The following is a 25,213-nucleotide window of genomic DNA, read 5'->3' on the forward strand; positions in this document are numbered from 1 at the left end:
ATTTTCTATGAGCGGTCAGAACAACGATGCGCAGCGATAAAGCACTAATGCTGTACTCAAAAAGGCGCTTACCGGAAGTCGTACATCCGCATTACCCATTTTCTTCACTCAAGCCAACCTACTGAGGAATGTAGCACGCCATATACAAATTCATCGGATAGTCGGAGGCGGTAATGGTCCGATCGAAAGCCATGTGACCAGTGTCAAATAAAACTACATATTGTTGGTTATGGCTCCTTTATCTTTATTCTATAACATTTTACATAATATATTCAAGCTAGCTGTTGCATTATGAAGCAATGCAAATGACGTTATCATTGCTTATTTGCTGTCAGTTAGATCATGCCGGCCATGAAATGGTTTATACGCGTATAACAATGCACTAGTTCTGACTGGGATTCAGTTTAGGTAAAATGTACTTGGGATAACCTGCTCAAATTTTAATAAAACATAATTTGAGTTAAATTTGATCATCAGAGCGATTTGAGAGTTATTATCGTAGATATTTGTCGCGAGTAAGTTGTGTTCTGTTCTGTTTCGACCTACGACTACGGTACACCAACCAATTAATCCTGTCGACCGTGCAAGATTGGCCATCAATCGAGATTGATTGTAAGGATTACGGCTTCCTCTAAACTCGGTTAATATTTTCAGCTCTTTTTAAACAAGTGCACCATAGCTCATCAACTTCCACGATCAAGATAATGCAATTTCTTTGCCCTTCAACCCATGACGCTCGACATTCGCCGCGGTTGCACTTTTGTCTGATAGGAATTTGTTGCGACGTCATCGCGCTACACATATTATTCAATTCTTCTCTTCCCCCAGGGTTCTAGCAGGCATACAGAGCGTCGTACACACATCGTACCAACGCGAGATGACGCTTTATTATCAACGACAAACATACCAACGACCAACGTTCTGCTGTTCATCGCATACTGTGATCTTTCGCTCGCCTTTGGATGCTTTGAGAGTATCTTTTTAGTTTAAAAACACATACCTGCTAGATTGGAATCAAAGTAATCTAAGAGTTTAAAGGGAATTTTCCTATATTCTACATCTAATCCACTTACCAACTCCGTATTTATTGCTAGTCGGTGACCAGATCATGTTGACTATCACTTTTGATTATTTTCCGGGTGTCCGAATGAGTAATCTTCCTCGTTGCTTAGACGATACTTAGTTGGTTAGCATAAATCACTTAAAAACTTTGGCACTCAATTTTTGCTATCACCGATTGACACACAAATCCGGTGAAGGAGATTCAGATGAGATTCAGTGCATGATGTTCACTTTTGCATATTACTGGCACACTACGACGGGACAATAAGCAAAACGGTTGGTGGCATAGAGTAAAAGAAAGAAAGAACACGTATTAAATTGGAATCTGGATGACAAATGCGTTGAATAGCTAGCTCGCTGTTGTGCTGCTCCGTGATGCTCTCAAGGAAGAAATATTCTCCTTCAAGGGAAAAACAAGGGTTTTAAATCACTGTTCACTGTTTGATTCTTTGGAAATGGATTGTAAGATACTCTAGCTGCACTTTTTGTTTTGTACAGGACTCATAAGCAAGTGACCACTAAGGAAGATTACACAGTGCCGGCAGATCGACTATACACTTTCAATGACACAACTTTACAACTTTATATGCTACATTGAATTTATGAAAACATTGCACACATACACACAGAAATACACGCACTCTCACTCACTGGAGATTTGGCACCTTTTTGGCGTTCAGTCGCCGACTAAAACCGACTTCACTTCCTGAACCTGATACGGCGCATTTTACAGCATTTCTTCGTTTCCGCGAGTTCCACACCTTCACCGATTACTTAGATGCTGTTGCTGCAATTTGTGGGAGCGGCATCAGAACCAATCACTATAGGGAAAGAACCATCAACAGCACAGCAATAGAGGGAGCAGGAAAATGCTTACAATGCACAGTAATGTACGCACGTGAATCTAATATCAACACACACACACACACAGACGAAGGCAAATACACACTAGTTTGCCAAATTTTCACTTCCAAAAAACTTGGCACCCTGGGATTTTTTTGCAGGTGCGGCTTTTCAAACAATCCCAGTAGTCGCGCTCGATACGCTGGGGAGCATTTAGCACAATTTTATCACTACTACTCGCTCGTACCACAGCACCACTACTAATAACTACACCATGGCCACAATCGGCACCTTCCTGTGGCAAGTGTGGTTTGCATGGAAGCAAACATCAATTACACGCACCGGAAAACTGGCGAAACTAGGAAGTAAGCACTGTTTTTGTCGCAGCTATCGGACCTGCACGAGGAGCTACATTCCACAAACAAAAGGAATATGAGAACGACCCTCCGCTGCCGTGTGTAGTGAACGCGCGCGCGCTGGCCGTTCTTGCAAGTATGCGTACGGCACGGCGAACGGCACGACCGAGCAGTGGGTGGACATCTGGATTGACAAGTCAAATCGTTGTTATTATACAAAGAATTGCAACAACTCCTATGTTCCACCTGCGAACACTAGCACAGGTTGTTCTTTCCTCACATGAATGTAAGTATGCTCCACATGTTCCCCACCAGGCTTCGAGTGCATACTCCCGCACTAACACCAATTATCAACAAGAACAGAACGATCGAATACACCACATCAGGGCAGTTCACTTTCACAGCAGTAGATACAGCCACGGGCGTTCTTACTCGACTATGGTGCGCGATTACATATTTCAAAGGCGGATGCCATATCGATAAATAGCAATCTTGCACTGTTTACGTTTCAGTAACAAATGATAATCTTGCACGACACACGGAAAAACTATGATAACGAGATACGGTGCTGGTACCGTCTGTCAAATCACCCCAAATGCCGAATGTTTCCAACCCACACTACTTTACAGCTCGTCAAACATCCCTAGAGGCATAAGCAATGTGTTCGTTACTAATTACGATTTGTCTTTGCTCTGTTACAATCTTAACATGATTGATTCTTCACAAAAGAGGAATCAGATATATTTCAGAAATAAAAATCTACAAATATTATCAATTAATACGAATTAACCACAAAGTTATCATGATTGCGTTTGAGTTCTTACTTTTTATCACGATTTCGTACAATACTTTATTCAAAATTTTTACAAGAACAGTTACCGAAATGGCAAAGCAGGCCAGTTAAAAACATGCATTTGACATTTATCAACGAAACAATACGATTGTGAAGAATGACAGAAGCGATCAAACACTTTTCATTAAAAAAATCTTTAAGTAAATTAATTATATAAATCATTCTAAATTCCAACCGAATTTCTCCTATACGAACCGTATTGTATTTGCATGTTTGATCGATAAGCACTATATATTTATCATGATTTTTTACAATGTGGTTTTAATGAGTTTGATAAAACGAAAACAATCCGATACCATCGATCGCATTCAGCAAGCTTGCTCTTGTATACTGTTATGTGATAAAACATAGATAGATCTCTTGAAGAAGAGCTACAAACTCAAACACTCGTAATACCAATCAGTAATACACATTTGCAGAACAACGGGTCAAATAAAGCAATAATCTTAGATTTATCTGCGCTTGATCTGCTTTATATTTTACACAACTTAACCAATGCTTTCGAGCTACAGTTTCGCAACGTTTCTCGCACAGACTCGAAGTATCTTTAGCATAACTTTGGGTCGCCTAATTGTCTTGGGCGAATGCATCTCGCAAGGAAACCAAAAACTCCGTACAGCTTTTGGCATTTTATACGGCAATGTTTCTTGTACCGGTAACGGTGGCGCTTAGTTGGCCACCAGCATTGCTGCTACTGCTGCTAGCTGCAGTTGTCGTGCTCTTTGTCCGTTCATCGCTATTCTGTTTGTAGAGTGTTCCGAGCACAATGCCAAGGAATAGTAAAAATCCTACCTGATGATTGGAAATGAATTTGGTGGCACAATCCTTGGGATTGTGAATATTTAGAGAGTGAATCTAGAGAAAAAAAAAGAAAAGCATGTTAAACATCATTTATTAAAGCGAGCGAGCACAATGTTGAATACCTGATGAGCTAAGTGGGCTCCAATCAGCCCAATTGAGGTATAATATGGCCACGTTTGATCACACACCAGTCCAGCGGTGAGCAGATTCCCAAGCATTGCCGCCGTAAACCCGCTCAGCCACAGTTTCGTATTATCGCCAAAGCGTAAAGCCGTCGATTTGATTCCGATTATTAAATCATCCACCTTGTCCTGGTGCGCGTATATCGTATCGTACACAATCGTCCAGCAAACGCCGGCGACGTACAGAGGCAAGCAGGCGGCCCACTCTACTGATCCTTGGGTTGCGCTCCAGCCAAGCAATGCACCCCAATTAAAGGTAGCTCCGAGCATCAACTGGGGCCAATAGGTGATACGCTTCATCAACGGATACACGACCACCAGCCCCAAAGAGCTAGCGCCAAGCAGAATCGAGTACCAGTTTAGCTGAAGCAACACAAACAAACCTACACCCAGTTGCCCGGCCAGGAACACAAGTGCGTCGAACGGGGCTATTTCTCCTGCCACCAGGGGTCGAGTTCGGGTGCGTTCCACCTTTGCATCAATGTCACGATCCCATAGATCGTTGATCGTACACCCGGCGCCACGCATCACGAACGCTCCAACGCCAAACAATCCCAGCATCATTGGATCCGGCCAACATCCCGCCGGCGCACTGAGCGCAATACTCCAACCGCATGGCCAGAACAGAAGCCACGAACCGATGGGCCTGTCGATACGCATCAATCTCGCGTACGGGGATATTTTCTGCTGCCATGTTGCCATGTTTTGCTGTTGCGTCTCCTGTTCTTCCACCCTTTTCGACCGCAGCTTATCGCTAGTATCACTTGCAACGCTCCGGGCAGTGAGCATGCTGAAGGTATTTGGTATCGTTTGTACTCCGGAAGTATGCGCGTTTGGTTTACGGCCAAGATATGCTGGACACAGTAACCTCCTTTCCATGACTTTCGGAATATGATTTACGTGTAGCGGATAGCATATGGTACGCTTTGCATGCATCGGTCGTGATGTGCAGCCGTTTCTGCTCCACGGCCAGCCATGAAACAAGGTTGTGCTGCTACTCCCAACTCTTCCTCTCCACACGTTGCTGCTTCCTCGTATCATTGCCGCCCAGAACTGTTGGCGCCGGTCGTGTTCAAAATGTATAGTTTAGGAACAGGGAGATACACAACAGGCCACGCCTATAGCTCTCACATTATTTTCGCCATTGCTAGCGGCGCACATTCGCCATCAGCAGCTAGAAAGGCAAGATAATAAACTACAGAATGGGAAAGAATAATATTTTGCAACACCACGAGAAAATTACGTGACTGATGGATGCACGGGGTACGTAGAAACACAACAATAAGCTGTACCGCGCGCAAGATGCTTCAAGTAAAGGTGTGCCGCAAAAAAGGTTGCTCACTTCTCATTTAATTTTTGGAAACGGCTCATAGTATTGTGATGAAGCGAGTGGAATCAATGCAAAAATGATGTGTAGTTAAGTAAATTTGCACTTGATTTAGCTCCTATATCGAATAACATTTAATAAATCAGCTATTTCTAGCCAATATTCTTCTCACTTCTAGCTCACCAGGTGAGCAGCTCCAACTGTCATCCCGTCGCAGCGGCGAACAAAATCCATGTGCTTCGAGCCGCCTCTGTTTGACGTCTGCAATTTGCTGCGATCGGGTGTTTTCGTTCGTAGCGAAAGAAAAACGTGGTATTTGGCTGCGTTTTGCAGCGTGCATTTGAGTAAAAGTGGTGAAAACTGATCTAATTCTACTACGATGGCCCTGAAAGCGATGAAATGTAAGTGCATCTTGTCCTATTGCACCCTATGCACATGTACTTAATACGCCCGGTTTGTTGACTTTCTTTTTAGGCAAGAAATCCAAGCGCCAGAAAGCTTCGCTTCGGTACAAGGTAATCAAGAAGATTGCCGAAAGCAAACGGAAGAAGTCGAAGGAGGCGAAGAAGCTGCCCAAGCTAAAAAGCAAAAAGCAGAAGCTGATCCAAGTGCCGAACATATGTCCGTTCAAGCGCGAAATCATTGCCGAGGTCGAGGAGTATAAACAAAAGCAGGAGGAACTGCGTCAGAAGGACAGGGAACGACAAAAGGCACTGCGCCAGGAAGAGCTACGATCCAAGACGCTGCAGTCGATGGTGGCAGATGCGGAGAAACGGCAGGATCAATTCAGCCCGCAAACTGGCGAGGACGATGAGTATGCAAACGTGACCGGTGGTGGTGGAAAGGAAAATTCGTTGAAGGCATACTTCAAAGAGTTCAAGAAGGTGGTCGACGCGGCGGATGTAGTGCTGGAAGTGGTCGATGCTCGCGATCCTCTAGGCACTCGGTGTGCAGAGGTAGCGAAGATCGTTCGCGAAGCGCCCGGCCAGAAGCGGTTGGTAGTGATCCTGAACAAGGCCGATCTTGTGCCGCGCGATAATTTGGAGCGCTGGATGAAGTATCTGCGCCGTTCGGGACCGGTGATCCCTTTCAAAGCAACGACACAAGCACAGAAATCCAATATAGGCCACAAAAAGTTCAAATCCGCCAAAAGCTTCGACTGTTCACCGTGCATCGGAGCGGATTTGCTGAAGGAATTGTTGGCCAACTACTGCCGCAGCGATAACATTCGTACGTCGATCCGGGTCGGAGTGGTTGGGCTGCCGAACGTGGGCAAAAGCTCGCTGGTGAACTCGTTGAAGCGCAAGCGAGCCTGTATGGTCGGTGCAAAGCCGGGTGTTACCAAACAGATGCAAGAGGTACAAATCGATTCACACGTAAAGCTTCTCGATAGTCCCGGAATCGTGTTCCAGCGCCCAAAAGAACAGGACCAGAACAAATATTTCGCCCTCAAGAATGCACAGCGCGTTACGGAAATTCAGGATCCATTCCCGCTGGCAAACGACATCCTCAAGCGTGGCACGATGATGTACTTCTGCAAACTGTATGACATCAGTGAGTTCCATTCGACGGATGAGTTTCTCGCCAAGAAAGCCATCCGTATGGGAGCGCTGGCGAAGAAGGGTGTGCCGGATGTGAAGAAGGCGGCACGCTGTCTGATCGAGGATTGGAACAGTGGCAAGATCAAATACTGCACCCAGCCGCCGGAGGATAATACGGACGAGGTGCATCTGGGTGCCCAGCTCGTGTCGTCGACGGACAGTGTGCCCGAGCTGGACCTTGACCAGCAGCTGGACGCTATCGTGGAACAGTTGGGCAATCAGTACGAGGCAAGCTTCAACATGAAGGACGGGAACGGTATGAAGGTGGCCATCAAGAAGGAGGATATTCTCACGATGGAAGTGGACACCGGTGGTCCGGTGCACATGCGGCTGGCAAAAAGCGATCAGCTGTCGACGCTCACGACCGAAGGAACGATCATCGAGCGGGACGATGCGATGGATGGTAAAACGGGCGAGGGCAAAGGCCGCAAACGGAAGGTGAACGATTACGCGGAGGAGGAGAAAAAATTCCGCAAGGATCCGATGTTTCTGCTGGAAGGCAATCAAACGGCTAACCGGAACATGAAGCAGGAGCTGAAGAAGCGCAAAAAACAACAGAACAAGCTAACGAGCACGGTCAAGGAAGAGAAAGAGGCGTACGATTTCGATGATGACTACGGTATGGAAGATCAAGAGTAACACGGTGGTGGGCACGGCACGGTAAGTTGATTTTTCTTTCGTTGTGCGCGCTGCTCTTGGAATGTAGATTGTAGGCTCACTTTTGCTTAATAATCGAATGCGCATTATTTGCAAATGTACACGTATATTCAATAATAAAAAAAAACAATCAGTTTCAAAAGGGTAAAGTGGTGATGCTAAACTTAATACAGTTACAGTGAATTAGGGGGATGATCGGACCGGCACGAACCCCCCTCCCCCCTCCACCCATCTTGTGGAAAAGGCACGATTGTTTCCTTCCTCTAATGGTACTTTACCATGAAATCGTCCGACAGGGAGGCAATGTAGGACTTTTCCTGCTGCTTAATACGGTCCAGGGCCATCTCGCGGCTGGCATAGTTGTGTCGTTCCATAAAAATTCGCAAACCCCACTCCATCAGCAGTGTCGAGGTGAAGAATTCGGTGTACTGCAAATTTTAAACCATAAACATGCGAAGGTACAGATTGTCTCTTGCACAACAACACAGAATGCTACTACCTTGCCGCGTTGCTGTTCGGGCACAAACTCATCCTCCAGTTGCTGCATCATTACAAACTTCTGCTCGTCATCCAAAATGTTTCCGATGTCGGTAAAGTAGCACAGCTCGGAGGACGTTTTCCACTGGCGCTCGGTTTGATCCTTGTAGCGCAAAAATATGCCATGCAGTTCGTTCCGGTACTGTTTGAATGTGTCCAGAATTTCTTGCTTCGACAAACTGACACAATCGCTGCAAAGATAGAGAGGGAAATCGCAATTAATCACACACTCGGAAGCTGTCTGAAGCAACACCTCGCTTACAGCACTTCCACCTTGGACAGTCTTTTCATCTCTGTGGCCACTTCGGACAATTTCTCCAGCTTGCTCTGCTTCTTCAACGAAGCTTCTTTCCGCTGGACAGCCTTTTTACGGATCACTTTCTTCAGCTGCAGCAGTGCATTCATGCTATCCTCCTCCTGCTTTGCGGAAGCACCATTTTTCTTCGGCACTTTCGCCTTTCGCTTTTCCTTCTCCTCCGGACTTTCTACCATTAAACCGCGTGAATTTTGTTTGCTACTCCTTGGTAATACTTCTCGCTTGCCCGCCACGTATGTCGGCGGCGAGGCACATCGATCCGGGGAAGGTTGCTGCTGGTTATAAGCCGCGCTGTTTTCGTGTGGCGAAGTTTGTTGTTCGCTGTCGGAAAACATGTCCTTTCCACTATCGTTCTTCGCCTGATGTGCTTCGGCAGGAACGTTCGTATTCGTCGGATCATACTCTTCATCATCATCGGACCCGAACAGATTTTTTTCGACTTTGACCGGCTTGCCAGTTGGAGTTTTTCGTACGTCCAGCTTGTTCTGTGGGCTAGACGTTGGAGTGTAGGAAATCTTAACCGGCGTATCGCCCGTGCCCGGTGGTGTGTAGGGATCGGGCTCCCCAGAGCCAGCCGGTTTGCCACCATCCACGATTTTGGACGGCTTGTAAGTACGCTTAATTCCTGGCGAGGTGCCGTTCCGAGTTACGGGAACATATTCCTCGTCCGTGTTTCTCGCACTCTTTCTTACCGGTTCCGGATGGTATTCTTCCACTTCGGACGCCACTACACGAGTGCTGTTGGAAAGCTTTGGCTTATCCGGTTCGGGTGCAACGTTCGTATTTTCCCGCTTTAAATGTTCGATCTCCTTCGATAAGCGTTGTATCGTTTTGCCCAGATTTTCCACCTTGTCGAAAATGGCACGCCCCTGGTCACTGATTTCAACGTAGATGCAGGTGTCGTACAAGTTTGTAAACTTTTCCTTGAACAGTATGTTTAGATTGTTGCGATAGCTCTTGTCCCGAAACTCATACTTCATCTGCAGGTACGGGCGATCGGAACATATCATATGGTATTCCGTATTCAACTGGAACAGCGGATCTTTATCGTGCACGACCAAATGTTTGCGGAACAGATCGTACAGCTTTCGATAAACGAACGATTCCCAGATATCGAGCGTTAGAAATTTGTTCCGGGCCGGAAACCTACACTCGTTCGGTCCATCATGATCAGGCGGCTTGGATTGTGGCAGAACTACGATATTGGCCAAAATGTACTTTTCTCCAAACTGCGTTCGGTGGCCAAGCAAATACAGAAATCAAACGTATTAGTTGTTGGAGAAGGCTCGAGAAAAGGAACATTGTAATACCTTCAATTTTTCAACCAACTGCGATAATGCCATTTCGTTGAGTGACGATACAAAACAGACAACGCTTTATGTACACAACAGGTTTCATTTGTAAAAAACAAAAAACTCAGCTTAAAATTGGTTCATTTTGAATAGAAAACAAACAAACACGACCAATTTCCACAGGAGCAAAACATAATTCGGTTAACTGCTGTCAGAGCGATGCTATTTGATTGAGTATTTTCACCGGGAGTCACCATTTGTCACGACGTCTCACCGATGAGAGCGAAACTGAAATTGATTAAAGAAATGAATGAAAGATGTAATTTTCAGGTTTCCACAAGTGTTCTGTAACTATTAGATCGTTTGCAGCTAATTTATTATAAATATATTGCATTGTATTGCATCGAACCGTGGTTGGAAATATGCTGTCCGTTATTATTGCAGATTCGGCAATTCAAACTGACACACTGAGAACTATCAAAATTGTCAAAAAATGTAAACACGTATCGGAAGGATAAACAAAGCGGCGCAATATTTATCACCGTCACGCGCGCTTTCGAACGTCCAAACGCTACCAGTAACTTCATGTGAAATCAAGTAAATACTACCGCTCCGCTACGATGAAAGCCCTAGTGATAATCGACACTAGCAAGCAAACGCGAAAGGTGGTCCCGGAACACACCCAGGACATTGGCCGTGGGAAGTTTTTGGAGGTAAGCGACAGCCAAACAATCCCTCCAGCGCCTTGTTTGTATCACGATCTGCTACGTTCTTTTCCCCTTCGTTTCAGTGCGAAGACAAACGAGTGTCTCGAACTCATGGTCGCATTTCGAAGGAATCGAAAGGCTCTAAATTATTGTTGCGACTGGAATCGTTGCACATAAATTCGATATTTTGTCGAAAAAAGGACGGCACCTCGGATTACCTGCTGAAAAAGGATGAAACTATACTGCTAGAAGTGGGCGACAGGTTTCGACTTATTCAGGACGGCGATTGGTTTGAGGTGGGAGAAGATACGGGGGAAGACATTGATTCACAAAGCACAGCTATGTCGGTGGAAATGGAGAGTCAGAGTGTTACATTGCAAGAAGATATACCATCCAAACGAAAACATGATTCGAATAACGAAGAGGACCCATCCAAACGGCAACGAGTAGTAGGTGAGGGTAGCTGCGAGGAACCGTCCACTTCGTCGCAGTCGCTCACAGCCGGTCACTCTGCCGATCATGAAAAAACGATGTCTCAAGAAAGTTGCACAACTGATACCGGAGATCCTCCGGCAGTTGCAATTAAGCCCGATCCCGACACATTGCCTACGAATTGTGGTGCTTCGCCAAAAATTCAGATAAAACCCGATCCGGATGCTGGAGAATGTAACACGGGGGCAGGTGTCATGAACGTCCCGGGACCATCGACGACTGTTAATGGACCGCCAGTATCAGTTAAACCGGATCCGGATGGGATGGGAGGCAAAGTTGGGTTGGGTGCCATGGGGCCGAGTGTACTGCGTCCTTCCTGTGATTTCGGAATACGGTGCTATAGAGCAGGGCAAGATCATCGTAGTGCGTTTGCTCATCCGGGCGATCTCGACTATCGAAGACCGAGTCTACCGCCACCACCGCCGGGTACGCCGATGTGTCCATTCGGGGCACGTTGCTATCGACGAAATCCGCAGCACTTTCGTGAATACGATCATCCCGATCCGAGTAAGTATGATAACAACGTAACGCAAAGCATGCAACCTCCATCGCCGCCAAGCGGTAGACGGTCAAATCGAGTCATTAATTTACCCAAGAAGTTTGAGGATTATTTAATGTAATAAATGACGAAGTGGTTGGGGGTGTGTGTGCATGTAATCCTCGTAATAATATTATACAATTCCTATTTATACAATTGTTGAAATCATTTGTGCAATATTAACTCCATTGTACACCTCACTTTTGTTCAAAGTTTATAAACAATAGCCTAACGAGTTTGATGATTTTGTTTTCTATCTATGAGAAATTGTATAAATATAAGCTTAAATATATGTCATGCATGGGTGTGTTAAGATTGTATTGACTTTGTTCAGGTTTATATTTTTAGATGCTGTTTTACCACGTACGCCAAGACACCAAGGTGCATCAAGACGGCAAGCCTTCGACACTATGTCCGACGAAGAATATGATTACGAATCTGAACCCGATTTTGATGATTCATCGTCGGACGAATATATCCCTGGCGTGGGCGAGGATAGCGATGATATGGCGAGCGAAGGCGAGGAAGATCACGACAGTGGACTAGATTGTTAAGGCTGTACAAACGCCATGTTTTGCTAAGCTGATTATTTATAAGAAGTTATGTTATTTTGGATGATGTTATGTGCATTACTAATATAAAAAGGAACTCACTATTTTCCCGATTGTTATGGTTTATGTGTCTTTTTTTTTGTTGGAAAGATGCAACATATATGCACCGAAATGTACTGATGATGAACAAGTGCAGGCAAGAATTACGGTGTATTGAGATGTATCAGTCATGTACCTGATGGAATCTTCACCCAGGGATGTCAAACTCATTTTTGTTCGAGAACCGGATTGTATGGAAAATAAGCTTTTGCGGATCAAATGGAATAACATCTGTTTTGAGCTTTAGATACAAGCTTTTGAGGCCGTCCAGTGGCACTATTGCTAGCTGTTTCGTGCCTTTAACACGGCACTCCCTTTATCCATCGAAATCGACTAGGAAGATTTCATAAGTTTTGAACACAGTGCTCTTCTAATGAGGTAGGATCCGAGACTAAGGGCTTTTAAATGAGCTCCTACTCAACTCATATTTCGCCACGTCCAAATCGCAGAGTGGTAACTTTCCCCGCTGAATATACGAGTTTTGGTACACGAGTCATCCCTTCGGGCGGATGGTGGAGTATGACCGAACAGAAAACGGGGTGTGCCAGGTCGCCGGAGCGGTAACCATACGATAAACCAAACTGCCGAACGAGACCCTTCAGGGGTACCCAGAGGCTGGAGCACAGGCCCAGCTACCCTGTCTCAAGTATTTAATCAGAATAAATTTATCGAGGATCCATCGAGGATTTTGGGCCCCGTTATGTGTAGAAGGGCAATTGAGGAACCGCCATCGTCACCATTGTGCAGCGAATTATAATCGATGTTTATAATAATCAGGCTATGATGGGCAGGTCATGTCATGAGAATGGCACCGGTCAACCCAGCTCGTAAAGTTATTTTAGGCCGTGTAGCACATGGGCAGAGGAGGTTTGGTAGTTCCAAATTGGGTGAAATGTGGTATCTAGGACTTCTGCAACAGCCTCAGACAGTGAAACGGTTCTAGAACCTGATAAGTGGGTAAGTAAATTTGGACAGAGTCCAAGTCGCAAAGTATCATAGTCTACGTGAGAGCTGCTACTTTATGATTTTTACAATTTCCTACCATCCTCGGTCGTGCTTAGTGCTTTAAGTGAAGAAAATACCTCTGCTTTTCCTCGGCACTGCAACCTCGAGAGGTCTCGGCCTGCCATTTCTGGCTTTCTGTGATTTGAGTTTACCCGTGATTGGATTCCCAGTCCTGCCGTGTGAAGACCGGCGCTGTTACCGCCTCGGCCACTGGCTCTAGTAAAACCGGTTAACATCCTGCACCATTGCGTGTATATCTGTGTTGTTGTCGATCGTGATATATTCCTTCCCACCGATATTTACCCCTTTTTAACTATCGCAACAGTCGCCCAACACTGGAACATCACCTGGCACAACCTATATCTCTCCAAGAAACTCCGCTACTGATTAGAGGATCCTGATTTCAGCCACAGCCAGTTCCCTCGATAGTCTTGGTCATATCCGGCTGACACACTCCTAAATTCAGTTCATCCGATTTCTGAACACAATAGAATAAACCCTTTTGCCATGATTCAGCCATGATTCAGGTAAGCCATGATTCAGCGATTCAAGGATCGTTTTCTTAAAATTTTCACTTAAGTTTAACAATAAAAATCCAAGTTTTTTTAAGTTTCAAGTTTGATGAATTTTTCTGCGTGCAATGTTCTCCAATTAGCACAGCAATGACACAGCCTGTGATCGACCCAATCAATATCGAACTCAAAAGCGATCGGCGGATTCCATCTCGCAACAGCTGGAGACTCCACTGTTTACGAGGCTGTACCCGCCGACCACTCCCGGACCCAACGCCAATACAGGTGGACCCGCTGTTTCAAAGCTGGACTGACTTATAGCGCACTGCCATAGACGAAAAAAGCCTGCCTCGTTTTTACGGCAGTATGAAAATTGCCAACTACTCCGTCAACGGATCGTACGTTGCACAACATAAAACACTTAAGACAAAGACAACACAACATATAACAAAAGGAATGGCGGATATGCATTGGAAGAATAATTGGGATGCGGAATCACAGGATAAGACCGTTGTCTCTGGCGAATCGGAAGATGAGCCTCATGAAGGCGCAGGTCCCTAGTCGCCAACACTTCTCTTATTTCTCTACCTGGTCGTCTGCCGATGCTCTCGACTGCGCCCAACAAGGAGGGTCTTGCGGTTTCAAACTCCACGCAGGACCATAGAAGGTGATACACATCGTGAAATCCGACATAAGTCGAGACATCATGCGTATGAATGCCCGGTCTACAGAGAGCCCAACGAACCAAGGCCGCAGGGACACTTGCGGAGAGATCGGGAGAGGAATCGCCCGAGATCATCCGCCTCCCACATGCTCTGCTAGCGAGACAGGAAAAGCTGCTGTGGCAAGCGAAGAAGCTTTCGGGCCGAGATCGGGCGGTCGTTAAAGGCGCCTTGTTGGACGCCTGTTTTGGTCAGTGAGTCTGCCTTCTCGTTGCCGGGGATTTCACAATGAGAAGGTATCCAAATTAGCGAAATCCTGAACGCCTTGTCAAACATTGAGCCATGCAATTCTATGATTTTCATGGTAAGGAAATCCTGACTCTTAACAGCCTTCGGGGATCTTAGTGCTTCGATAGCGCTAAGGCTATCTGTGAAGATGAAGTACTGATCCGAAGGTCTCGCTGCTATCATCAATAGTGCGTACAAGATTGCGGCTAGTTCTGCGGTGAAGACACTACACGGCTCCCGCAATTTGAAAAATGCTTCGGCGGACTCACTAAAAACGCCGAAGCCGGTGCCTTCCTTAGAGGATGATCCATCAGTGTAATACTGGCTTATTTGGTCTAAATGGCCATACTTATCCCTGAAAATACCCGGAACTACCATCGGGCGAAGACCATTCGGTATGGTCTTAATTTCCTCGTGCAATGAGGAATCTGTTGTTAAAAGGGAACTGTAGGTCTCAGAAAGGGCAGCACGGTTTAATGCTTGTGGAGCGCTAGGATGCACTTGTAGGGCAACAAAATCTTCGTACATTTTCAAGATTTTGCTCTTAGAACCTGTCTCTAGAAGCGCTTTGAAAATTTTTTCGATCAAGGGATTTGATACTGAAGAACGGACTAGAAGGCAAAGCGACAGCATTTCAAAACGAAGTTTCAGCGGCATCACTCCAGTCATCACTTCTAAGGACACGTTGTGTGTTGATTTCATGCTCCCTAGTGCGAGTCTAAGACAACGATACTGTAGCCTCTCTAGTTTGAGGATATGCGTGTTGGATGCCCAATGGAAGCATATGCTTCCATATTCCAACACGAATTGTACCGTCGTCTTATACAGTCGCAGGACGTTTGATGGATGTGCGACCCACATTCAAGTTTTTTATTTTATATAGTTTTTAATTCTATAGTATTTTTTAAAGTTTTATATTTTTATGAAATAAGTTGATCTTAATCTGTTATTCGCCACTCAGGCTCGAACGAAGTAGTGCAGGTTAGCTTTATTGGTAGGTTTTACCAAGACTGATGAGAGAAAAGAACAAATTAAATTTGTAGATTAAATTCATTCGAGAATGGAGGGCTTTAGTTAAATTTGAATTTTGCTTAATTTAAAGCTACAATACTTTCTCGTTGGCACAGAGAGTACTGAAGATCAATTACTAAAGCAAAACCCTCATCTTTGGCATCTGCCATGACAATACTGCATACACGACACTTCTCGCCAAGAGTCGTGATGTATCGTTCACTCAATCATGAGTGTTTTGGAATGCTTCTAAAGTGATCTTTATTATAGCCCTATACGAGACCACACCTGCGAAAGGTTGTGTGTTCGATTGTGCCCATAGTGTTGAAAAAACCCTACAAGAACAAATGAGTTGACGTCAAACAACCAAACAAGCTTCCAGAACGGATACATGTGAAGACGTATGGCCAGCTAAGCACCATCCGGAACTAGCTGTCACAGAAAGCCATAAACGAGACAATGCATGGCCCGGAACACAAAAACCCTAAAAAACTCAATTAAGTTAAGCCATCGGAGCAATTGAATCACTATTATGACGAATAATAGTCTGGATTTGGGTTTTGTTGTAGACGATGGCCTCATCGCAACGAGAAGGCTCGTACTTACGAGCGCATTGAAATTGGAAACAGGCCACCGCCGATGGGCACAGTGGCAACAGTGTCAACATTGTGGTGTTACGTGCAACTGCGGAAGTGCGATCAATGGTCCCACATGAAGTCCCACAACGTACAAAACCGGACCTTCCGCTTAACGAACCTTAGCCAGGTCAGGAAGAAGGAAGCAAACAAGCGTACGTAAGGCCATTGGCTTTACAAATGACTCCTGTAGCCTGGAGAAAATCTTGCAATTGTTAAAGGCACAAATCGGGACAGACTTGATGGCTTAGACCCCCGGGGAGGATGTTTTGTAAGCATGGGTAGAAGGATGGTGCCACCCTCACTGTTTTTTTTTTGTCTGCAGACGATCGCCCTACAAGGGCCGATCCGGAGTCATTCCGATATCCGGAAGTGATTGTTGCCTTTTTGGGGGTCGTGCTGGGTGCTGAGCTTTTGACTGTTTGTCTCAAAATCTGTCTCGCAAGAATCCCGATAAATCTGCTTACCATCATCGTGTGATCCATTTGCTTGATGGTCCGAATTAAATCATCAAAACCTCACCACTCTGGCCAGTAGGCATAGCCGAGACGCTTGCGCTGACCTGAGCCAGGATAACCACCCGTGAAGATTGCAACTGCTGATCATTCAATCTATTGAGAGCTGCTCGATCTTGTGGAAACAATTCCACGAGGTGATCTTGTCCTTTTTGTCAACCCTCGTCGAATCGTTGCATTGTGCGGACGAAATTCTGCAAACATCAGTGCATTTTTCTTGCTCCTTTAGCTACCCAACCCACGGAGAGTAGGTGAAGGAGAAAGTAGAGAAACTCATGTTCAGATTAATATCGTGAAGAATTGTGGCCCTTATCCTTGGTAGTATTTGTTCTTGGGTTATGGGGTTGCCAACGATTTTAGCAAACAACTTTCGTCCTTTGGCAGTTATGATGCCTTTCCCCCATTAAAACGGTGTTATAATGTAATTTTGTTTTCCTCTCTCTCTCTCTCTCAATGCAGTGCTCATCCATGTTCAACCTGACAAGGATGGTGAGGGCAATATCGTCCAACAATGGTGGTGAATGGATGGGCGATCGCGATGAAGAAAAAACAACACAAGATCGATCACATGACGATCACAAATCCTAGATGATCGTTATCTTGGTTCATGTAATCGTCGGCTTGGGTGGCGACTGGATGAGGACACTTTTCTGGTGAAATGTTTTATTCAGCAGCAGAAAAAATGTCTCGGTCCCGTTAATTGCATCATTTAGCGTATCGCGTTTCTGTGGTTCTGTAGAACAGTTGTGGACACAATGAGGCTTGATCGACCTTTTTTTTTTTTGTTGGGTAGTTTCGTTTATTGCAACCCATCGTTTGTTGTGTGTGTTCGAAGTGCAACAGTTGGAACTGCTTGGTTTATCACTGGAGTATTGTGATTGGCCACGAACCAGACGATGAAGTGGTTTCTCCTTGTTTGCTTACATTTTTGTCACAAATCTTCAACGGCAGCTGGTGGTAGTCTAAAGGGCCAAACAATATCGGCGACACATTAGCGACACAATCGAGGAGCACGTGTATTGGATAAAAGCTGGTCTCTGGTTCGCTTTAAATTTCTTTTCTATTTAATGTATTTGTTCTATGTTATCCTCTTTGAAGGACTCTTCCTCCAAGCTGCATGTCAGCCTCTTCGGAGGTTTCTTCTTCCTAGGCTGTAAATGCTATAGCTAAGAAGCTTTTATTAGTTTTATTTTAGAAATGGCTTTTTGAGTATTCGTGAATAATTCAAACTTATTTGGACACGTTTGGGCCCAAAGGAGCTTCATGCTATTTATTTTTTATTTCTTCGACGGTAGTAAAGCAAACTTTGATAAGAACCTTCTAAGTCGCTTCAAACGATTAGTGCTCTATGATAAGAATTATACGCCCGAGAGATGGAATTCTCACTTCTTATCACTAATTACAGTATACAATACACCTTCGGTTATTGAAATAGTGAATAGAAATTATACGATATGCTTTGGTTACAACACGGTAGCCAGCTTGCAGCCATTTTGAGAAACAAACGATAGACGATATCATTTTCAAGATATCGATCATCTAAATTAATTTCTACTGGAACAAATTGCATTGAAAATATAACAATTATAAGCGGAAGTTGGGGTGGACGTGTGCCATGGAGGCTATTGAGCGGCCTTGAAACAAAAAAATTGGAATAGTAGAAATAGTCCTCAAATTCCGTTCCGCTTAGGGCCTCCAAGAAGCCAAATCGACTATTGCTAGATATCGAATCGCAGAATTATATTTGGATTTTTTTTTCATCAATAGTTTCAGTGAAGCGTGTGAATGGTGCAAATTAGGTCCAAAGGAAAGAGGCCAGCGTCCAGGTGACACGAACTGCCCAGGAGCACAAATTTTCTCCGATAGCTCCTTGAAGCTCCAACAGTCAACTCCGTTAGTTTGAAGCTAAGCTTCGGTCGTTACCAAACTATTTTTACCACATTGATCACATTTACCACAGCTGTGATCCGCTCCGGATTCTGCTTAAGGTATCCTAGGAACAACATCCGCTACTGGTTCGAAACATATATTCATAAAGTATATCACTAAACGACTCAACGGGTAGACTTTTTGGCAGTAGGTTGGGACCTAAACCAACATCAGACTGTTAGACGCTGTTGAAGAGAGTGGGAGAGTGTCTCCTTTGTCGTCGGCGTGATCACCGTTGGAATGATATTTTTCCCAGGTGCCTTCTGAAATTCAAACTACTGTTACATTCTACATTCGATGAGTAGGATGTTGTAGAAGTCGGATTGATCATGCGACTAGTGGTCTGAAAGGACCAAACCATTTTCAACCTTTTCGATTTGGAATAATGCTTATGGTACTTCCTACAACGATGATTTTTGGTCATAGCTGCACCAAAATAATAACTGACACGATGGAGAATCGAAAGGATCACTAGGGTACATGGTCATATGATGTAAGCTCTTAGTCCAGACACTTTATTAAGTCAAGCAATTTTAGCTGGACTATTTAACAAACATTACTATTCTACAAAAAATACACCCCTTAAATCTGCATACAGAATTCAATATAACTATATCAACTCAGATTCAACAACCACCAATGCCTCAGCCATCATGAAGCGGGAATCCTAAAGTGCTACAAGGCAAAATTGAATAATCCGTCGCCGTTTGCAGCCATCTCCAGTGTTGGTTTAGTACTTTGTTTTATGACTGCCCGATCAACGCCACGAAATGGAGTACTTGAAACGCACCCCAAAAAGGGCATAAACTGGGCATAACGCTCAAAGAAGAAAAAAAAACAAACGCACATACTAACGGATAACACGATTAGAAAACTCAACAATCGTAATATATCATACCATAACTATTGGACCCGTTTCGCAGCTAGGGTTGTGGCCGCAATTGAATTCCGCACATTACAAACGAACCCTCCGGATAAACCTCCATAACCATTTGTTTGCCTTTCCACGCTTCTTTCCACGCATGGCTGTGAGGTGAGTTAAGCAGCAGGGAGGGAAAACTTTGTGTAAGGACGGCGCATCATTCTGGTGATTTAATCGTCCTGGTATGGGGGGGGGGGGGGGATTGTCTTTCTATCCCTCTCTCTCTCCTGGTGGTCGTCTTCCTCGACCTATTAGCTTTTCCCGCTGGCAAAGCGCGTTTCCGGGCCGGCGAATAAGTGCAACTGCCATTTTCTATGCGAACCGGCGGCCCACCGTCGAGGGGTTGGCCGTGATGACAAACCGCATCCATACATAACCTCAATCCCTGCCACGGTACTCCGGTATCCGGCACCGATCGTATTTGCCTATTATTTATTCGATCGAATCAAAATCGTACCCGAGAACCCTCTCGAGAAGGCTAAAGGAGAAAGGAATAAAAGAATAATGGTTGACCGATGGGAGGAATTCAGGCTCGCTGTGGTGAGGGAAAACAAGGGATGTTTGCGGTGAGGTGAAAAAATGGCGTGCGTGCGTGCTGAACCCCAGGCACCTCGGAGGCAAAGCTCAACAATAGCCACTTTCGATGGATGGCTGCCACAAGGGGGGGAGACAGTGACAGCAGCACCACGATACATCATTGGCAATACGGGGATGTCCCTCTGGCCACCGTCTTGCCGGAGCCGAAGGAAGACTTGGTTCAATCGAATGCAGCTTCCCCTTTTCTGGGTGCGTGTCCGATAGCGAACGCGATCTCTATTGACACTCTGTTTCCGTTTGGTAACGGAGTGTTCTTTCTTCGAGCGGGCCTTCCGATGGCCCAGCATACTTGTTGGGCGTTAGGGGTGCGTTGCGTTTGACAGTGTCGCCGCGTAAGAACAAATGGGCGAAGGCAAGCAAGCAAGCAAGCAAACATACATCCCACCAGCATCAAACTGGGTGTAAGCGTCGCGGTAAGCTAGATTTAAAATCTGCAAACTAATTGAATTTCTAGTCCCCTTAACGGAGGGAGAAACGGGGAAAATTGAATTTGAGCCTTGCTACAGCCCTGTTCAGCCTTTGTCGGTGCTGTTTGTGACGACGGGCTGGTGTGTAACGCAGACAATTGGACATTTTGCCGGTTTTTTTTGTGAGAAGACAATTTGGTAGTTTTGAGTGAAAGTATTTAATTTCAAGTCTTATCATTGAATTGCACGAGTAAACATTAATTGGATTACTGTTCTAGACATTTTTTTTTATTCATATGGAACGGCCTGGCCGTATAGCTGTTCTAAACATTTAATAGACATCAAACACTTTGCCTTAATCATAGGCGAGTTGTATTAAACTGTAAATTGACTTTATTAAATTGAAATACGAATCCATCAACCCCGCATAACATTTTTTCTTAAGATTTTGCCTGGGTCTAGAGATCAAACTAACTATCGATATTCTGTTATCGATCAAATGTAGCCAACAAAGGGAAGGAATTGCTACAACATACTTGTTTGAACAATTAAACGCATCAGTGAAGAATATTCAGAGTGTCTGGCACTTCTTGGCTTTGGAATTGGCTGTTACAGTATCTTTTCCCATCTGTAGAAAAGTGGGAACATCGGACTTATTCTTAGTTATCTTACAAGACTGTAAGACTCTAAAATGTACCAGAAGCTAATGATGAAAAATTAGAAGTCTCGCGGAAGCCTACTAGACTAGAGCATGCATCCAACTTTGATGAATATTGTGGATATGATCCTGACGATAATTTACGACTTTACTGGAAAAAAATGCACCGAAACACAAAATGAGTTTGTTGCGATGTTAGAAGTAACTCGAGAGATGGAAGAAAAATAGATTCCCCATGAACTGAAGCCGCGAGATATCGATCGTCAATTTGTCATGTGTGAAGTGCTGCTCTAGCTGCAACTCTTTCATCGTTTCGTCACAAAAGATGAGAGAGGAATCTTTTGCATCAATTCTAAGCGCAAAAAATCATGGGGACTTCCCGGGCATTCCTGCATTACCTAGACCAAACGTCTTTAGCTTAAACTTCAACTGGTAAAACGTTGCTGGAGACTGTAAAATAGGATGTTTTACCATCTTTACCGTTTTGTACGGATGCTGCATTGTTAGATAGTGCATGGACTGGACTGGCTGACCAGCTATTCAGGTCTTATCAGAAGATCCAGAGCAGGCTGAAACCATGGACCGCGCCGAAGGACGGATACTTTTGTGGTAAAATAATCTGTGATTTAGAGGAAAGATGCCAGAAAGTAATAAGAAACCATGTTACGTTTAAGGCGGAGGATCGACTGATCCTCAACTGATCAAAGCCTGGAAAGAGCTAACATTTATGTTAAAATACAATGAGGGTGATGACTAGGGTGTCTTCTGGCTAATAAGGAATGGCGATCCTATTTCTATGGAATGCTTTTCAAACGTACAATTCGCTTATATTATATTACTGGCATAATATTTCTGGTAAAAAAATATACAGATAAATACTGTTATTTTCAGATAGGTTCAGATAGGTTCTATTCATCCATCTCTTCTGACATATTTAATGTAAATGAAGAATGATTCAAACGTTTAAGTGACGAATAGTGTCAATACTTAAATCCTAACTTGATACCATGCCAAAAGCTCCATTGCTTTTCACTCACCACCTGCATGAAGTGGACTGAATAAGACATCAGTAGAAATTGCAGCAAACCCTTCTCGCCTCTTCATGATCGTGAGATTAGTAACGCAAGCACGATGCATTTTCGTTGCACAAATTGCACCACTCGAACCTTAAGAATGCACGCATAATAGGTTAACCAGAATGCTTGAAATGCGACACAAATTCAACCAGTAAATCTTTCACCCACCTGATCGATCCCACGCGATGTCCAGTGAATGAATGCCAGCAAGAGATGAGAATAAAAAAAACGAAAACTTTTCCGAAACACTAACCACGATTTGTCCTCGAAATTAGACCGACCCAAAAAAAAACGTAGGAAAAGTTTCCCAGACTTTCCACCTTCCATGTGTGTGTCAGGCAGCGAACAAAGCAGTGGCAAAGCAGACATTTTGTCACACCAACAGAGCAAACCCGAGCAAGCACGGAATCACCGCTTGAATGAAACCGCAAACTGTCGATTGCCCAACTCTGTCAATTGATATGAATTCTCCCGAAAACGGGGGGCAAAAAAAAATCATACATTCCCGAAGAATTTCACGCGCAAAGGGTGTAAGATTACCTGACCCTTCCCGGATTCTCCCGGTGTCTGATTTATACGCGTCCTTTCCATTCATCCTCGGCTCAGGTGCCTATCCAGCTCACTGGGACCACTTTGAATGATAATCAGCCCGGTATAACCCACTGACCGTTTCCAATCGATCGATTTCGATTCGAGCCTAACCACCGATTGCTGCTGCCCACCCGTGTAGGACTGCCTGGCGATGATGACGACAGGCTGTCTGGTGCGTTCGCTAGCCTTTGCCCCATTCATTCGAAGCAGGGCGAAGGGTTTGCTAGTGTCTGCTCCTTGCTTTATTGTTACCCTTCATTCATTCATAACTTCGGACAACTGGCCACCACTGGCCCGAACAAGAACATGTCGAACTATTCTCCTTGAGGAACCTTTTGTAGTAATAGTTTGTCCCAAATTTGTCGACCTTTTTTGGTCCGAAAAAAAAAACGGGTATCGAGTCTCGCTAAGCTCGGTGAAGATTTTCGTTTTCGATTTTGATTTTTTAGGCCGCACTTACACTCTGTAAACAGTTGGCGAGTATGAATGATTGAAGCAGGAGCATACCTGCCAGCAGAGTTAAGAGGCCTGGAGGCACAGCAACACACCAATGCTGGCCATAAATTAAAGACAACTTTTACAGAAGTCTACATGATTAGCCCGCTGACAGAGGGAGCTGTAGAGGTGAGTGAGAGGTTCAAAGTAAAACAGAGAGAGAGAGAGAGAGAGAGAGAGAGAGAGAGCTGTAGATATTCTCGGTGGGAATGCTGGTTTCAGTTTCCCAAAGCCAATAGCGTCCTTTCCTTCTGGCCCTTCCAGGACATCGACCGGCTTCGATTCACTTGTGCCAGGATCTCACCCCCGCCGACGCTATTTTCTCACCTATTGGATTGGGCCGTAAGCTCAACTACGAACAAAAAAAAACACCCAACTCGACGGGTAAATGGGATAATAGGATTCAGAATGATAATAAAAAGGCGTGCAAGATCCGTTTCTTTTATGTCGCTTTCGGTTACGGGTTCTCGTTACTCGCCTTGACCGCCGGCTTTATGCGTTCTCCGCACGACTCTGCTCGCTGACTTACGATTGATTAGCCTTCCTCGGTGTTTGCCTTTTTCCAGTTCACAAGAACTCTCGCCAGCCTTTTGCCAACCGAGCCGAGGACCAACAAAAACAATAGACAGCTCGACAGGTTCTTTGGCATCCGAGCGAGCTGAAGGGTCCCGATTGTAAAGTGATGATTATTTTACGACTGCGTCACGGCATTGCTCAGGTAACCTCTGGCTCAGGCTGTGCCACTCGTCCATGGGAATTGCAAAAATAGAATCATAAATTCCAAAGAATGACCACGCTCGAAGCATTCCAAATGACGTTTTCCCTTTTTGCAATCGCTTACGTGCCTAAAATTTGGCGATAAATAGAGTCGTACAGCCGAGATTACCTGCAAGAGCTCATTCAGCTTGCCGGGCCGCCCGTTGTGTGAAGGTGTGGGCTGGAAAAGCCTTCCGTTAAACGGTTGCCATCTAGCAGCAGCTTAAACAAGTCATCATCATTTGGCTCGCCTATTTTACGCACTGCATGATGAAACGAGAGGGTTTCCCTTTCTTTTGGGTTCTTTTTTGTGTTGGGTAATGGTGAACAATGTGTTATATGCAGATTGGGATTCGGGTGCTCGGGATTGTAACGAACGACGGCCGATCGTATAAACATTGGATATCCTTTTGAAGATTGCAGAGTTACACTAACTGACTATCCCAAAGTCCATATGGCTTGAGTTTTAATTAGGGAGGCATTTACCGGTCTTCACACGGCAGCACCGAGGCACCGAAGTCATAAATGGTAGACCTTCTAGATTGTAGTATCGAATGTGAGCCAATTATTTACACTGATCGTTTCTGCAGTTTTTTTCCTCTACTACTATCGTAAGGAGAAAACAAACAGACCTATCTTGTACAAATTGATTCCTTCCTAGCCCACGAAACCTCTTCTGATGATCCTCAAAGTAACAACTTTTGGAGTCTCTGTTCTTTACGCTGAAAGCCTAAGACTGATTCAACCTGCCGGATGTTTTTTCTTGAATGCTATCACTAGAAAGATCTGTGAACTATTTTTTTCGACTGGTGATCGTTTAAAACGACCAACTTATTTCTATCTATAACGGCGTGTTTATGTCCTACCTAGGAACGCAATGGGACTAGTGGGTTCTTTCTTTAAATTAAAAAATGAGACTGGAAGCGTGTACCGTGCAGGA

General features: G+C 44.7%; 5 protein-coding genes across 22 annotated transcripts in view; 2 read left to right on the top strand and 3 right to left on the bottom strand.

The window, feature by feature from the left end:
• The window catches only part of LOC118503296 (dedicator of cytokinesis protein 3), a 53,058-nt gene extending 50,216 nt beyond the window's left edge, over window positions 1-2,842 (bottom strand). Inside the window, exons 1-4 of one of the 16 annotated variants that reach the window (XM_036036397.1) lie at window positions 2,694-2,842; window positions 2,248-2,313; window positions 1,714-1,883; window positions 1,074-1,313 (exon numbers count right to left, since the gene is read on the bottom strand). In XM_036036397.1, coding sequence (XP_035892290.1) covers window positions 1,074-1,110 — 37 coding nt within the window. In that variant the 5' untranslated portion in view covers window positions 1,111-1,313; window positions 1,714-1,883; window positions 2,248-2,313; window positions 2,694-2,842. Of the gene's footprint in view, window positions 1-1,073; window positions 1,314-1,685; window positions 1,884-2,152; window positions 2,494-2,541 lie in introns of those variants that run through there. The other 15 variants (XM_036036399.1, XM_036036402.1, XM_036036395.1 and 12 more) reach the window with 15 other exon arrangements.
• A 678-nt stretch (window positions 2,843-3,520) lies between these two features.
• LOC118503304 (4-hydroxybenzoate polyprenyltransferase, mitochondrial) lies at window positions 3,521-5,653 on the bottom strand. Of its 2 annotated transcripts, XM_036036423.1 has the most exons (3): window positions 5,341-5,653; window positions 4,038-5,271; window positions 3,521-3,969 (listed from the first exon to the last, which is right to left on the bottom strand). In XM_036036423.1, the coding sequence occupies exons 2-3, from the start codon at window positions 5,136-5,138 to the stop codon at window positions 3,745-3,747; spliced, it is 1,326 nt and encodes a 441-aa protein (XP_035892316.1). In that variant the 5' UTR covers window positions 5,139-5,271; window positions 5,341-5,653; the 3' UTR covers window positions 3,521-3,744. The 2 variants fall into 2 exon arrangements, with proteins under 2 accessions (XP_035892316.1, XP_035892315.1); XM_036036422.1 differs by having other exon boundaries at window positions 4,038-5,375.
• Window positions 5,654-5,661: 8 nt separating this feature from the next.
• LOC118503299 (guanine nucleotide-binding protein-like 3 homolog) lies at window positions 5,662-7,831 on the top strand. The gene is made up of 2 exons (XM_036036410.1): window positions 5,662-5,825; window positions 5,899-7,831. The coding sequence occupies exons 1-2, from the start codon at window positions 5,804-5,806 to the stop codon at window positions 7,662-7,664; spliced, it is 1,788 nt and encodes a 595-aa protein (XP_035892303.1). The 5' UTR covers window positions 5,662-5,803; the 3' UTR covers window positions 7,665-7,831.
• LOC118503300 lies at window positions 7,769-10,080 on the bottom strand. Its single transcript, XM_036036412.1, has 4 exons — window positions 9,846-10,080; window positions 8,482-9,764; window positions 8,182-8,410; window positions 7,769-8,110 (listed from the first exon to the last, which is right to left on the bottom strand). Exons 1-4 carry the CDS (start codon window positions 9,876-9,878, stop codon window positions 7,946-7,948), a joined length of 1,710 nt encoding a protein of 569 aa, XP_035892305.1. The 5' UTR covers window positions 9,879-10,080; the 3' UTR covers window positions 7,769-7,945.
• Window positions 10,081-10,312: 232 nt separating this feature from the next.
• On the top strand, window positions 10,313-12,234 carry LOC118503302 (aprataxin and PNK-like factor). Of its 2 annotated transcripts, none has more exons than XM_036036415.1 (3): window positions 10,313-10,540; window positions 10,618-11,533; window positions 11,899-12,234. In XM_036036415.1, the coding sequence occupies exons 1-3, from the start codon at window positions 10,448-10,450 to the stop codon at window positions 11,910-11,912; spliced, it is 1,023 nt and encodes a 340-aa protein (XP_035892308.1). In that variant the 5' UTR covers window positions 10,313-10,447; the 3' UTR covers window positions 11,913-12,234. The 2 variants fall into 2 exon arrangements, with proteins under 2 accessions (XP_035892308.1, XP_035892307.1); XM_036036414.1 differs by having other exon boundaries at window positions 10,315-10,540; window positions 11,913-12,234.
• The last annotated feature ends 12,979 nt before the right edge of the window (window positions 12,235-25,213 follow it).

Source organism: Anopheles stephensi, chromosome 2 (genome assembly GCF_013141755.1).
Source record: "Anopheles stephensi strain Indian chromosome 2, UCI_ANSTEP_V1.0, whole genome shotgun sequence".
In the NCBI taxonomy this organism is placed as follows: Eukaryota; Metazoa; Arthropoda; class Insecta; order Diptera; family Culicidae; genus Anopheles; species Anopheles stephensi.

What these genes read in the sequence shown, in the direction of transcription:
- LOC118503302 (XM_036036414.1), top strand. Translation starts at nt 10,448, where the DNA reads ATGAAAGCCCTAGTGATAATCGACACTAGCAAGCAAACGCGAAAGGTG. An exon ending in GCCGTGGGAAGTTTTTGGAG is followed by an intron (nt 10,541 to 10,617) that starts GTAAGCGACAGC and finishes CCTTCGTTTCAG; the next exon opens with TGCGAAGACAAACGAGTGTC. An exon ending in ATACGATCATCCCGATCCGA is followed by an intron (nt 11,534 to 11,912) that starts GTAAGTATGATA and finishes TTATATTTTTAG; the next exon opens with ATGCTGTTTTACCACGTACG.
- LOC118503300 (XM_036036412.1), bottom strand. Translation starts at nt 9,878, where the DNA reads ATGGCATTATCGCAGTTGGTTGAAAAATTGAAG. An exon ending in AGTTGGTTGAAAAATTGAAG is followed by an intron (nt 9,765 to 9,845) that starts GTATTACAATGT and finishes CACCGAACGCAG; the next exon opens with TTTGGAGAAAAGTACATTTT. An exon ending in CTGTCCAAGGTGGAAGTGCT is followed by an intron (nt 8,411 to 8,481) that starts GTAAGCGAGGTG and finishes CTATCTTTGCAG; the next exon opens with CGATTGTGTCAGTTTGTCGA.
- LOC118503304 (XM_036036423.1), bottom strand. Translation starts at nt 5,138, where the DNA reads ATGATACGAGGAAGCAGCAACGTGTGGAGAGGAAGAGTTGGGAGTAGC. An exon ending in GAGCCCACTTAGCTCATCAG is followed by an intron (nt 3,970 to 4,037) that starts GTATTCAACATT and finishes TTTTTTCTCTAG; the next exon opens with ATTCACTCTCTAAATATTCA.
- LOC118503299 (XM_036036410.1), top strand. Translation starts at nt 5,804, where the DNA reads ATGGCCCTGAAAGCGATGAAAT. An exon ending in GGCCCTGAAAGCGATGAAAT is followed by an intron (nt 5,826 to 5,898) that starts GTAAGTGCATCT and finishes CTTTCTTTTTAG; the next exon opens with GCAAGAAATCCAAGCGCCAG.